General features: G+C 40.9%; 1 protein-coding gene across 1 annotated transcript; it reads right to left on the bottom strand.

Annotated features, from left to right (window-relative positions):
* Positions 1-224: 224 nt before the first annotated feature.
* CLAFUR5_05822 (uncharacterized protein) lies at positions 225-1,184 on the bottom strand (the record flags this gene model as incomplete). The annotated part of the gene is made up of 1 exon (XM_047904970.1): positions 225-1,184. One exon carries the CDS (start codon positions 1,182-1,184, stop codon positions 225-227), a length of 960 nt encoding a protein of 319 aa, XP_047761952.1.
* Positions 1,185-13,819: the final 12,635 nt, after the last annotated feature.

Raw genomic sequence — 13,819 nt, 5'->3', positions numbered from 1 at the left:
CTCTTCGCGCGTATTTCGTGCACGATCTCACCGCCAATGACGGTCTGCTCAGCCAAGGGTACCATCGCGTGAGAGCAACGAAGAATACCAATGCGATAGCTTCAATCTCTCCCATCAAGCAACACCTTGACAGTATCACACGGGTTGTGACTGGTTGAGGTCGAGTGTATGCCACGCACAAGCTCATGCCGGGTGCGATGGCCAGACAGCCTTCGTGTTGTGGATCATCCTAGACGAAATGGCAACCTTCTGTGAAGGCGCATACTTATTTCAACAAAATCTCGCTCATCTTCAGCGGTGATGATGCCATGGCGGATCAGGAAGTCGATGAGCACCGCGCCTGAGTCTGGCTTGAACTCCTCGTTGAGCAAAGCCGTTTTGACCTCGTTTACACTCATCGGATAGAAAGCGGTTACTTCATCGTCGTGCGGTCTTGGCTCGATGTCCGAAGGTAATGCCATGTCGTAGACGTAGACGTAGTCAGGCACAGCTAAGCCTTGCTCGCCCGGAAACCCCTTGCCAGTGGTGGCCATGTGCGAAATAACACCACGTGAGACCGCTAGCCTTCGTACGAGCTCCTCTGGCAGGGACGCTTCTTCGTCTGCTTCTTCTACGATGATCTGGAAGGGCGCCACGCCCGCTTTGACGCCCCCAGCAACGGTGGTGTCTAGCATCGAAGGGTAGGTGTACAGATGGGCGGACCTTCGAGGGATCCATATACTGTCAATGGTGCCATCTAGAGCAGATGAGTAGGCGACGAGATGAGCTCCTCTGCAGGTTAGCCCAAAGAGCGATGCGGCAAAACGCTCGATCTTGATCGAACCAGAGTTGTACGTGGCGGACACGACAGATATTAGCTCGCTATGCCGTTTGCACAGTACGTGGAACAAGTCGCGCTCGATGCAAATATCGATTAGGTCTTGGAATGCTTTGGTGATGGCGTCTGCTGTGCTGTGGTCATCAGGAATGTCGACCAACTCGACTTTCCGTGGCTTGTGGTGCGATACTGCAAATGCAGACGACCATGGCATCTTCTCGACAATACCGGGAAGCATGTAGCCATGAGGTTGGTCATCATGTGGTAAGAAGAGCTGGTAGTATTCATTCGCTGCCGGGCCGTATGGGAAGTCATCGCGGAGGTTCACGATGTCCAGGAACGTGTTCTTTGCCGCGCTTTCTGCCATGATGGCGATGGTGGCGCGTCCGTGATGCCTGGGCGTCCGTCGAGCTTCAGGAGGCTGATGGAGATGGAGACGAACTGCATGTGTGTGGCGCCATGATGGCCATTTATGGCTCGAGCAGCCTTTTTGATGCTTTTCGCGGAAAGGAGACGCGACCTATTCGAGCCGACAAAAGGGTCGGGACGAATTGCGCTCGGGATCACCAAATCTCTAGGCCTATAGCAATATAGCAACACTACCTTATATCTCTATATATAGATGTCCTATTATGTTTATTAAGTCCTTGTCTAATAACGTGCTTCACCGCCGAGCGGGCCACACCACCGAGCGGGCCACTTTTGCCAAGAACTGTACCACTTCTACGGATACAGCTATGCAACCACCATTATAGCGTGTATTGTCTTCAAACGAGGCCAAACTGACCTTAGCTGTCCAGGCCACGAAACGCGACGCGACAATCACGAATCGACTTGCTATAAAGGTATACGACGCGTCTCTAACTACACTAGGGTATCGATTGAATAGACGACCTCCTCGGGGTGACTACGAGCCTAATTCGGAGAAGCTTATAGAGCTAGAAGAGAGGGTGATACTTGAGTACATACTCGAGCTAGATCTTAGAGGTTTCCCGCTATTAAAGGCTAGTATACGAGCAATGGCCGATTCATTACTATAAGAGAAGGGTCTTAAGCCCGCTAGTCTCAATTGGACAGACAGGTTTATTAGGCGGCATCGTGAGCTAAAGGTTCGTATAACACGTAGATACGATCGTTAGCGAGCCCTAATAGAAGATCTAGACGTTATCGAGAAGTAGTTCTTACTTATACGTAATATAAAGGAGAAGTATAGTATCCTTTACTAGGACACCTATAACTTCGACGAGACAGGGTTTATAATAGGTGTTATTACGTCTTAGAGCGTCGTTACGGGTTTAGAAAGGCGTAGTAGAAAGAGGAAGGTCGTTTAATAGGGTAATAGAGAATAGGTAATAGTGATTAAGACTATCTATATAGACGGAATAGCGCTCCTACCCTACATTATCCTTATAGGTAAATAGCATATTAGTACCTAGTAATAAGACGGCAACTTAGGTCTAGACTAGACAGTCGGGCTAATAGAGAACGGCTAGACTAATAATGAGTTCGATATACGGTAGCTAGAGCATTTCTAGAAGTATACTATAACCCGTACGACTAGAGTATAGAGACTACTTATTATCGATAGCTACGAGAGCTATAACTCGAAGGTATTCCAGAATCTGTATAAGGAATACAAGATCTTGGCCCTATATATACTATCGTACGCCTCGTACTTACTCTAGCTATTAGATATAGGTTGCTATTCGCCTTTAAAGAAGGTATACGGTACTTAGCTCTCGGGCTTAGTACGCTAGCGCATCACTTATATCGATAAAGTAGAGTTCCTACGCGCCTTTCGGGCAGCCTATAACGCTATATTTAGACAGGAGAACATCCTATCGAGCTTTAGAGGCGCTAGTTTAGTTCTATTCAATCTATAGGTAGTAATAGACAAGCTTAATGTCAAGCTACGTACGCCAACCCCTCTAGCTTCGGACTCTACCCCTTAGGAGTCGAAGACGCTACGAACTATAAAAGAATTCGACTCTTAATCGACACTAGTAACGGACAAAATGCGTGCCCGGGTAGGTTTATTACTAAACTCGTTATAGGAAGGGATATATTAGCTTATAAAAGGGAGTAGAGAGATAGCGTATTAGATAGCTCTTATACGAAGCGAGATTAGTAAGCTACGTAAGTCTAACGAGGCCCTTATATAGCGGAAAGCACGAAAGCGCAAGTATATTTAGTCTAGAGGGTCTCTAACCTTCAATAAGGCGTCGTAATTAATGCCTCTAGAGAATACTAGAAGGTAAGAAGTGAGTAGAGAGTCGCTAGATAGTGTTCGGCTAGTACTAAGGCTACGAAGCTATAAGCGATATAGCGAGTCGGAGCATAACGTACGTACCTATTAAGTAGACTTGCTAGATAGCGAAGAATCTGAAGGGGAATTGTCCTCTTAGTAACGATTCTATAGGATGTCGTCGTATTAAGATACCGTCGTAATCAAAGTAGAAGTAGTATAGTTCTTAGTAAAAGTGGCCCGCTCGGTAGTATAGCCCGCTCGGTAGTAAAGCACGTTAATATATTTATAGATTAGTCTAGTATCGGGATCTTTACTAGCGGATAGGTCGACGATAAAGTCTACTACGATATACTTCTATTCGTAACCGGGCGTATAGTATAGGGATAGGGTGCCTTACTTTATTAGTCTTAATAGAGTCGAGCGCCTTTATATTAGGTAGTATCGTACGTATCTTACGACGTTACTTACTATACTAGGCTAGAAGAGGTTTTGCCTCTATAGTAGATCAAAAGTCGTTACTATACCTTAGTAGCTAGCTACTCTACTATTATAGTATTTGCGTACTATCCGGGTACGGAGGTTCTAAAAGGCTAGGATATATAAGGCTTTATCGACGTATAGTCGATCCGCGATAATTTTATAATCTAATACGGCGATCTTCTATTATTATAGCTATATGTTAGCGATCCCCTACTAGAGATTAGACTTTAGTTTAAGTATACGTATCGTTAAAGACCGGCTATTATATACTTCTATATATAGTTCTTCTTTATATAACTCCGTTTACTCCCGTTCCTCTAGTAGCGTAGGTTCGTCTAACGGCTCTATACTTCCTTCGATAGGTTACTCGTTACTAGGCATCTCTTCGACTAGGACTCTATTATCTAGTTCCGAGTCGACGTTACTACGTGCCTCGGCGTCGTTTAGTTCGAGTAACGGCTATATTACGTCTCGCTAGGTAGGGCGGTTTAGTCGCCGGGGGGTAGCGATATTACTAGTATAGTAGTCTTCTTATTTATCGTCCGAGTCGTAAATTGATAGTACTTAATAGTTTATTAGTAGGTCGTCCTATACTTATATAGCGAACTAAGTAATAATATCTAGGTTATAGGGTTTTAGAATAGTCTATTAAATAGGTACGAGTTACGTAGTAGTAGAAGACGGCGGATTATACGAAAGACGAAGAAGGACCTAATAGGATAGCGTATATCTACTATTATAGTCTCCCTATAGAGTGTATAGAAGGTAGGGACAGAAGAGCCTTAGAGTACTTAGAAGTCGTTAAGAAGTGAAAGTCTAGCTTAGTGTATAAGCGCTAAGAATTATATACCCCGTAACATTTACTACGGGACCTAGCCCTCTAAATTCACTACTCTACTAAACCTTAATAGATTTACTTCGGCTCGTAACTGTGTGACTCACGGTACTCCCGCGAGCACCCGCGACTGCGCTAGACCCTAGAAGAAGTACGTAGAAGACTCGGAACGTAGGGTAGGTTAGAATAAGGTTTTAAGTAAAGCTACTAAGCGCGGCTTCGTACGGGTTAGCCCTATTAATACGGGGACACGTACTTACGAGGGTCGCGTATAAGTATCTAGCCTTCCCTAGGCCTCTCTTACTTTCTTCGTCTTTCGTTTTATATAGTAATTATACTATACCCTTTATATCTATACTTTATACCTATATTCTCGCTTTTACTCTTATATCTTATAGGCTAGGCTCTCGCGCTAATATCTATATATAGTATCGCCGGTATTAGTGTAGGTTTTAGTTATAGGTGTCTAGATGTTTCCTAGCCCGGGGCTAGGAAATAATGGTCACGTGCTTTATTACGTGATCAATGATCACGTGACTAAGTACGGGTCCACTAGACCTATATATTTCGCCCTACTAGCCTATATATTCTCAACACTCCTACTTAGGTCAGAAGGTCTCTAACAATACCTTATATAAGCTAGAGCTACCTTATAAAGTTTTGAAACTACTAGCTATTAAGAGACTTTATTAGCCTATTAGTAACTATGTCCTTTATATAGTAGTAGTCCACTATAATCTTCCTCTACTACTAGAGATTCCTAATATAGTAATATAGTATATTAATATGCTTTAACCTTTTATAAATATAGGTATCTTTAATAAGAGTCAAAGTAGCTTAGTTATTACCTATAAGCTTTACTAGTCTTAGCTTATTAACAGTACCCTTACTTACCTTAATGTTTAGTTAGAAAGAACATTCTCTAACTAACTCTAGGCACCTTATCTCCCTAAGGACTGTAGTAAGGAACTATAACTACTTAGCTACTAAATTTATAGCTATGAATTCAGCCTCTATTGTTAATGTAGTAACAGACTTTTGCTTCCTACTTATCTAGGACATAGGTGATCAATATAGGAGCTACATATGTCTAAGGATTAAGACTCTGTCCGCCTTGTCTATAGCGTAATCAGAATCCGAGTACCCTTAGAGAATACCTCCTCCTCTCCTATATATTAAACCTAGGTTAGGATATAATCTTAGGTATCTAGAGAGTTTCTTCAAAGCTCTAAGGTGTAGCTTTGAAGGGTTAGCAATATATAAGCTGATTCTCCTAAGGGGAAAAGTAAGGTCTAGTCTTGTCATTATTATTAGCTATATCTAGGTACTATTGTTACTCTAGTATTCCTGTTTGTCATATCTTTCCCCTATAGGACCTGTAGGTTTCACGTTATTGTAGCTATCTATAGGTGATTATGTTAGGTTAGCCTTCTCTAGGGAGATACCTATCTTAGTAAGGTTGGTTTAGATATAGAATCCCTAATTAAGCTTAAGTATACCTTAGGACCTGTCTCTTATAATCCTCATTCTAAGGATCTTCTTAGGTTCCCTAAGATCTTTAATCTTGAACACTTTTCCAAATTTAGCCTTGAACTACTAAACATCTAATAGCTTAGGAGCTATAATAGGGATGTTATCTATATAGGTAAGAACTATAATGTCTCTCCCTCTATAGATAAGTAGGTATAGATCTACCTAGGACTAGGTGAATCTAATCTATTCTAGCTTTATAATATAGAGCTTGTTCTAGTCTCTAGCTACTTACTTAAGTCTATAGAGGCTTCTAAGGACCTTCAAGACTATATTTAGGGGAATGTCAATACCTAGAGGTGGGATTATATAGATGTCTTTAAGAAGGCTGCTTTTAGTAAAAGCATTGTTTATATCTACCTAGTACATCTTAAGATCCTTTTTATACACTATAGCTATAAAAACCCGGAGGGTATTATGCCTAATAGTAGGCGTAAAGGTCTCTTCGAAGTCAACACTATATTTCTATAAAAACCCTCTTGCGACTAGTCTTGCCTTGAACTTTTTAATAGCACTACTAATTATCCTTTTTATATTAATAACCCGCTTTAAGGTAACTAGGTTTATACCCTTTGGCGGCACTACTAGCTCTAGGGTGTTGTTGCTTCCTAAGGCAATAAGTTCTCTCTAGATTGCCTCTTTCTATATATGTCCCTAATTAGGGTCTCCTACTGCCTCTCTATAGGACTTTAGGATTGGCACTTCCTACTAGTAGGCTATAGCCTACCTAACAGTAGCAAATATATACTCCTCTATATTATTTAGGATTTCCTCTACCTAGCTTATAGTTAGATCAAGATGAAACATCTAAGCAATTAATGCTCTATAATGTTTAGCTTTATACTTAGTAGAGCTATCATCTTTATCCCCCCTTAACCTCTTATTGCCTATAACTTGAGGTGGCTATTAAGGTTGTTCCTCCTAAACAATCTCTTCCTCGCTTTGTTTACCTAGAGTCCCCTTAACTCCGATCTTCTAGTACTCTCTAATGTCTTTTAGAGGTAGGGGAAGTTATATAAACAGCGGCTTAGCAGGTTGTAGTAGCTATTATAATAAATTAGGAATGTCACCCCGGCGGTATAACATTTCTACTAGGCGGCTACTTCTAAGAACTAGACGCCTAACTAGATTACGCTATAGCGCTTTGTTTGACTAGTTAGTAAAGGTGATGCTAAGGTCTATATCACCCCCCTTCTTATTCTCAAACTAGTCAACTTGGCTATAGGCCTTAATAGCTCGTATGTTAGGCTCCTAGAATAGCTATTGCTTTATAGAGTTCTTATTATAACCTATAAAAACAGCTTCTTTTCCTCTATTTATCAATTTGTCTTTTCTTAAGCCCTAAGGTTAGGATCTTAGGTCAATATAGATCACTGCTTTATATCTCTAGACTCTAAGATAGTCAACTAATAGTACCTAGCTAGTAAAGGCTTCTTCCGGTAAAAGAGCGACACTATTAATAATTAGGCTATTCGGTAGTCTGTTCCGAATTATAGCCTAAGCAATAAGGGCTTCTAGCTAGAATTTAACTAGTATGTTTAAGTCCTTAAGTATAGCTCTAACTATGTTCTTAGAGGCTTAAATTGACCTTTCTATAGGCCTATTCTGAAGTGAGTTATAGGCATTAGTTGTGTCTATCTAAATGCTAAACTCCTTCTCCTACTGTTTTAGTAAGGCGAGAATCTCCCTTACACCGTCACTCCTTATTATAGAGAGAAAGCACCTTAAGCCTTTCTCTGTCTTTATCTTCTATTTCTATAGTGCTATAGGAGCGTCGCTCCTAGCCTTTAAAGGGATTACCTACTTCTTACGAGAGAAGTTGTCTATAATCTTAAGCTAGTACTTATACCCTAGTCTTAAGACTGCGCCCTAAAAAGGCCTATAGATGTCAATAGAGACAAGGGCTAGCCTTTCTCCTTTTCTCTCTATAGTAGGTCCTTTAAACTTCCTTATATTAGCAAGGGAGCATACCTTATAACTTAGGTGTTTAGAAGGAATAGGGATAGGATCTTTCTTATTAGTGACTCTATAAAGGTTTCTTAGTAGTCCCTTACTAAGGTGTGTATATCTTCTATACTATAGCTCCTACTGATCTTCAGACTTAGTATTAGCTATAGCGGTACCGTCACGTTCTTAAGAGAGTATACTAGTATACTATAGCTTAAGAATTTCCGAGATTAAGTAGATAAACAGTACTCCTCCTCGAAGTTTGGTCTAGACAACGGGTTTACTAGACAAGGATTTTAGGGTGAAACTAGGTAGTTAGACAGCAAACTGTTAGCTAAACTAATTCTACGAAACAAGACTAACTCTAAGGCTAGGAATAGATAGGACATTTTCTAAGACAATTTACTTTCTAGAAGGACTACCTATTACTACACTTCCTATATATGTAGCTTATAGATAGCCACCCCTAACCTTGATCTACTTCCTCTTTTAAAGAGGCTTTAGTGTCCTAAATAGTGAATCTTAGTCAGTTATATATAATAATGTATAAGAGTTAAGTAACTACTCGGACGAGGGGTACTTGCCTTTAGCTTCTATAGTAGAATAGGCAACCTTATTAACATCATTATCTTCTAACGGTATCTTAGAGTCTAATACGTCTTCCTAGGTCGTATAGGCCCTTATAGGCTTCTTACTAGAGGAGGCCTTTGGCTTACGGCTCTCCTTTATCTACTTTATAAGGTCCGTTATTACCTTAAGGACACTACGAAGGTTTAGTAATAATAACCTCCTACGAGGTAGTAACGGTTGTCTCTTAGTAGGGTAGGTAACCCTAGCTAGTTTGTCCTTGTTCCTAATAGCCTACTAAGCTGTAGAAAGGTGTGGGCACCTGCTTATAAAATAGTTACTATTATAGAGATAGTACGTAAGCTTGCCCTAGAAACCCTTCTTAGCGAATATAGCTATCCCTTAATAAATTATTAATTCTTACTTCTCCCTAAGAATTGTAAGAATGTCTTGTAGTAAGAGATTTATCTAGGCATCAATTGCATCGCGAATTGAGCCAAATGAGTCTAGTAGAGCTACTAAGAGTTACTAGATCTTTCTGTCCTTAGTCTTAATGTCTTAGAACTAAGGCGAGATTGAAATAGCCCTTCTTATAATTGAGCTAAGCTCCTACTAGGCGTCATCTATTAACTAGTCCTCTGTCATTACGAAATTAGTGTATTGCTAAAGCAAACTTCTTCTAGTAGCGAGAAGTCTTCTCTTATATTTAGCTTTAGCCTATTCCTATAACTCCTTTATATACCGGATCTCGTATATTATCTCTTAGTTATCTATCGACAGATAGATATACATCTTATATAGGGCCGTTACATTGTGCCGTCTATACGATGCCTTCCTTATCGCTTAATCTAAAGGAAGGGATGACTCCGATAATATAGAGGGTGTCGCTATAGATAGGGTTATAGCGGGAATGTCCGTAATAATGTCTTCGAGGACCTAGTTAACCTACTTTAATACTAGGGTATTCTTAATAGCTTGAACTATGTTTCGTGGTTCTCTCTTATTAGAATAGGTACTACTCTCTTTCTTATAAACCTAGTCTTGTTCTCTATTTTTTGTAAGTAAAGGGACAGGTTAGCTACCCTTAGGTAAAAGGATGTATTCGGTCGTACGCGATCGGATCGAAATAGGATAAAACGAACGCGAGGTTAATAGCGGAGAGGATAGCTATCCGCCGGGAAGAGGAGGAAAGTCGGTCGGTAAGGATCGTATTAGTACTAAGACACTATAGCGTAACTCTCTTAGTAGAGGGGGTTTCTAAGACACTACGGCTCTCTTAGAATAAACAGTTAGTCGATACGAACGCGATGTCCGGAGAGCGACTCTTCTTAGTAAGCTCGCCTACTTATCTAAGGTATTAGTATAGGCTCCCTAACTCGGAGTCTAATAGTACCTTACTAGGCTCTTTTACGTCTTATATATACCTATAGTACGGCTATAGCTTTCTATATAAGGCGGGTACGGCCTCTAGTCTGCCTTCCTTTTGGTCTAAAGAGGAATAACTCTAATACGACTTTGTTAAGGGTGAAACACCGAGTTACTAACCCGGGCTTATAACCTATTAAATAGGTACGAGTTACGTAGTAGTAGAAGACGGCGGATTATACGAAAGACGAAGAAGGACCTAATAGGATAGCGTATATCTATATATAGTATCGCCGGTATTAGTATAGGTTTTAGTTATAGGTGTCTAGATGTTTCCTAGCCCGGGGCTAGGAAATAATAGTCACGTACTTAGTTACGTGATCATTAATCACGTGACTAAGTACGGGTCTACTAGACCTATATATTTCGCCCTACTAGCCTATATATTCTTAACATAGTCTACTATTAATACTACGTTCTAGTATCGTCTACCCCCGCCGGTATATCCTAAGAGCGACGGGTAAGACTATCTAGTTTCGTTCCTTAGGCGCCCGGGCGATAGGTAATCTTAAAGTTAAACTAGGACAGAAACTTCGACTAGCGTACCTAGCGCCGGTTAAGCTACTTAGTAGTTATAAAGTACTTAAGATTACGGTAATCGGTAAGTACCTAAACTAGTTTATCGTCTATAGCGCCGATAAGTCCCGGTTACTATTCCTCGAACGCCTTAACGATAGCTAGTAGCTCTTTATCGTAAATATCGTAGTTATATTCTTATAGACTAAGCTTCTTCGAGTAGAACGCTATGGGTCTAAGGACGCCGTTAATTATCTATAATAGTACCCCTATATTAACCTAGTCGCTAGAGTCTATTTCTACCTAAATCTACTCGCCTAGTTAATAATAGGCTAGTATACCTACTTGGCTAAAGCGCTACTTAAGTTCCTTAAAGGCTATATTATACTATTAGGTCTATACGAAGGGTAGCTCCTTAACTACCTTACCGTCGACTTTACTCTTCTTACCTATCTTCGTAAGGTCTATAAGGTACGCGGTTACTTTAGAGAAGGCGTAGATAAACTTCCTATAGAATCTAGTAAAGCTAAGGAACGTAAGAACGTCCTTAACCTTACGAGGCACCTCCTAATTTATTATAGCTTTAATCTTTATAGGGTCTATCTTAATACCCTCCGTCGTAATAATAAGGCCTAGGTATTTAATCCGTTTGACGAAGAATTTATACTTGTCGATATCTACTAGTAGCCCTATATCCCGTAGTCTATATAGAACCTTTTATACGTAAGCTCTATAATTATTTAAGGGGCCGTCCGTATAAATTAGGACGTTATCGAGGTATACTATAGCGAAGTCGTCTAGGAATTCTCGGAGGATGTTGTTAATCTTCCGCTACTAACTACTAGGGCTATTATAGAGGCCGAACGGAAGGACCTTAAACTAGTACAATCTATACCTAGTAATAAAGGCGGTTATCTATTCGTCCCCCTTACGGATACGTATATTATTAAATACGGCGACGATGTTAAGCTTAGTAAACTACTTAGCCTTAGAAACTCGCTAAAGTGTCTATTACGGCCCTAGCCCTAGTGAATAGACAGCGAGCACATAGGTCACGTGACCGCGCGTACTAGCGTAACACCTCGGCTTATATATAGCCTCGGCGTACCTCGCGCTCCTCTATCCTACGTACCTAGCTACTCTATATTAATACGACTATAAACCGCTATACTTAGCTAGGTCGCTATATCCGTAGAAGAGCTACGACGGGATCTATAAGAGTATAGATTATTAATAACCGTAATAAGACATTATAGCGTACGTTAGAAAAAACGTACGACTCGGTATAAGAGACTACTACCTTAGGCTAAGTAGTACCTAATATAGTACGCCCTTAAGGACAACGAGGCTTACTACTAGCTATATAACTAGTAGTATAGCGCGAGTCTATATATAATATATAGACTCTAGGATAGATATAGTAGTAGTAGTAAACTACTAACGACGCCTTATAGTATAAACTCGAGAGCTTATAGCGACTAGTTACCGGCCTACCGCCTAAGTTTAACCTATACGACCTTCTTTCCGATAACGAGATCTAGAATGTCGATAGTATAGCTACGGCGGTAGTTAACTACGACGACGACGGCGCTACCGAAGAAGGCGAAGGAGAGGAAGGTAAGACATAATAATAAGTCGCGAAGACCCTCCGAATCCCTATTAACGACCTCTTATAACTCGATACTAATCAACTCGTTAAGCTCGTATAGGAGCCCGAGAGGGCCGCGGCTATCTACTTTATCCTACGACGTACCGAGTAAGAGTATAGGAATACGGTATAAATAGCGACTATACTCTACGAGTAATTAGGTAAAGTAGGGTAAGAGCTTAGGAGATAGAAGAGTCACGATTAGTAGATACGTAACGAGTACGACATACTAGTTAAGAATCGCAATATATAGAAGATATAGAAGGAGGATACTATTAAGTACCGCGACGCTTTCTAGAAGGACCTAGGTACGGTATAAGGAGAAATAGATTAGGCTAAGTAATAGCTTACTTAGGTCTAGTAGGAACTCGATAACCTAAAGGCCTAACCTAGAGTATCCTTAAGTATAGTAATGACCGCCGAGATTAGCTCGCTTACTATAAAGAACGATACCCTAAAGAAGTAGGCGAAGGAGGTACTTTAGTAGTTATCTAATAACGACTCGAAGATTAAGGCCCTTAAATTTGACCTTAATATATATAAGATAGAAAAAGGCGTGAATCCGGACTATCGATCTCTACGCTAAAACACGATATATTCGAAAGCTCTTATCAAGGCCATTCTAACGATATATAAAGCAGGCCACTACCCCTAGGACTAAGGGAGTTCTACCTTATTCAATCTAGACAGCTTAAAGCTCTCTTCACCCTATTTCTTTAGCTCTAAACGCCGCGGAGGTGCCTAGCTATATTAGGTAACTCCTAGGTAATAGTAGCCTAGGCTACGGTACTAACGGCGCCTACGGCCCTATAGACGAAGCCCCCCTAAGACAACTAGTAGCAACTATTAAGAACATATAGGCCGTAGGACAAGTATATAGGTGTGGGTGTGTCATGTGATTAGATCACGTGACTAGGGTTTACTAGCCTATAGGCTAGCAAACATCCGGACACCTAGTATCTACCTATACTAACACCGGCGATACTATATATAGATACACGCTATCCTATTAGGTCCTTCTTCGTCTTTTATGTAATCCGCCGTCTTCTACTACTACGTAACTCGTACCTATTTAACAGTAACTTATAGAGGACGTAAAAAGTATAGAAACTAACGATTAGCTCCCTTACCGGTCTCTATAGGTAATGATTACTTAGCTACGTACGGCGCTTGTACTATCGTATTACCGAGGGCAATAAGAAATAAGGACGACGTCCTAGGCGATTAGTAAGGCCACCCGGAATCAACACCCCTATAGCTAGGTATCGGTCACGGCATCGATACTAGGCCCCCGCCTAACGTACGATATAGTTACGATCCGTATTATAGCAAAGGAAGACTAGGCCGAAGTTACGAAGCTATCGAACAAGGAGCTCGCCTAACGAATTAACTAACTAGGGGTGGTCGTAGTGAACTAATAGTCTAACGGCACTCTATAGATCTATACTAGCTCTACTACTACTAGGAGGCACCTAGAGGTATAGCTATAGTAGGCATCTAAGGTTACGGCATTAGCGAAGGTCTTAACGAAACAATTTACGATCCTAGTCTACGATATACCTAAGGAGTTTGACCTAACTAACTAGGGTCACCTACGCGCTCTTTAAGAGGACAACCCGGTCACTCTTAACTCTCTAATCTAGAAGGCGACTTGGCTCTATAGGAAATGGCTAGAAGGTAAGAAGGCCTCGGCGCTAATAGTATAGCTATAAGACGTAAAAGCGGCGGATCTAGCGATAGAATAAGGCCTAGTCTAGCAATATAGCCTTAAGATAGTAGAACAGCACTACTTATCCTTTCGTGTCC

This window comes from Fulvia fulva, chromosome 5 (assembly GCF_020509005.1).
Source record: "Fulvia fulva chromosome 5, complete sequence".
Lineage (NCBI taxonomy): Eukaryota > Fungi > Ascomycota > Dothideomycetes > Mycosphaerellales > Mycosphaerellaceae > Fulvia > Fulvia fulva.
Note: the sequence above shows the minus strand (reverse complement) of the source record. Positions and strands in the feature narration are given on the sequence as shown.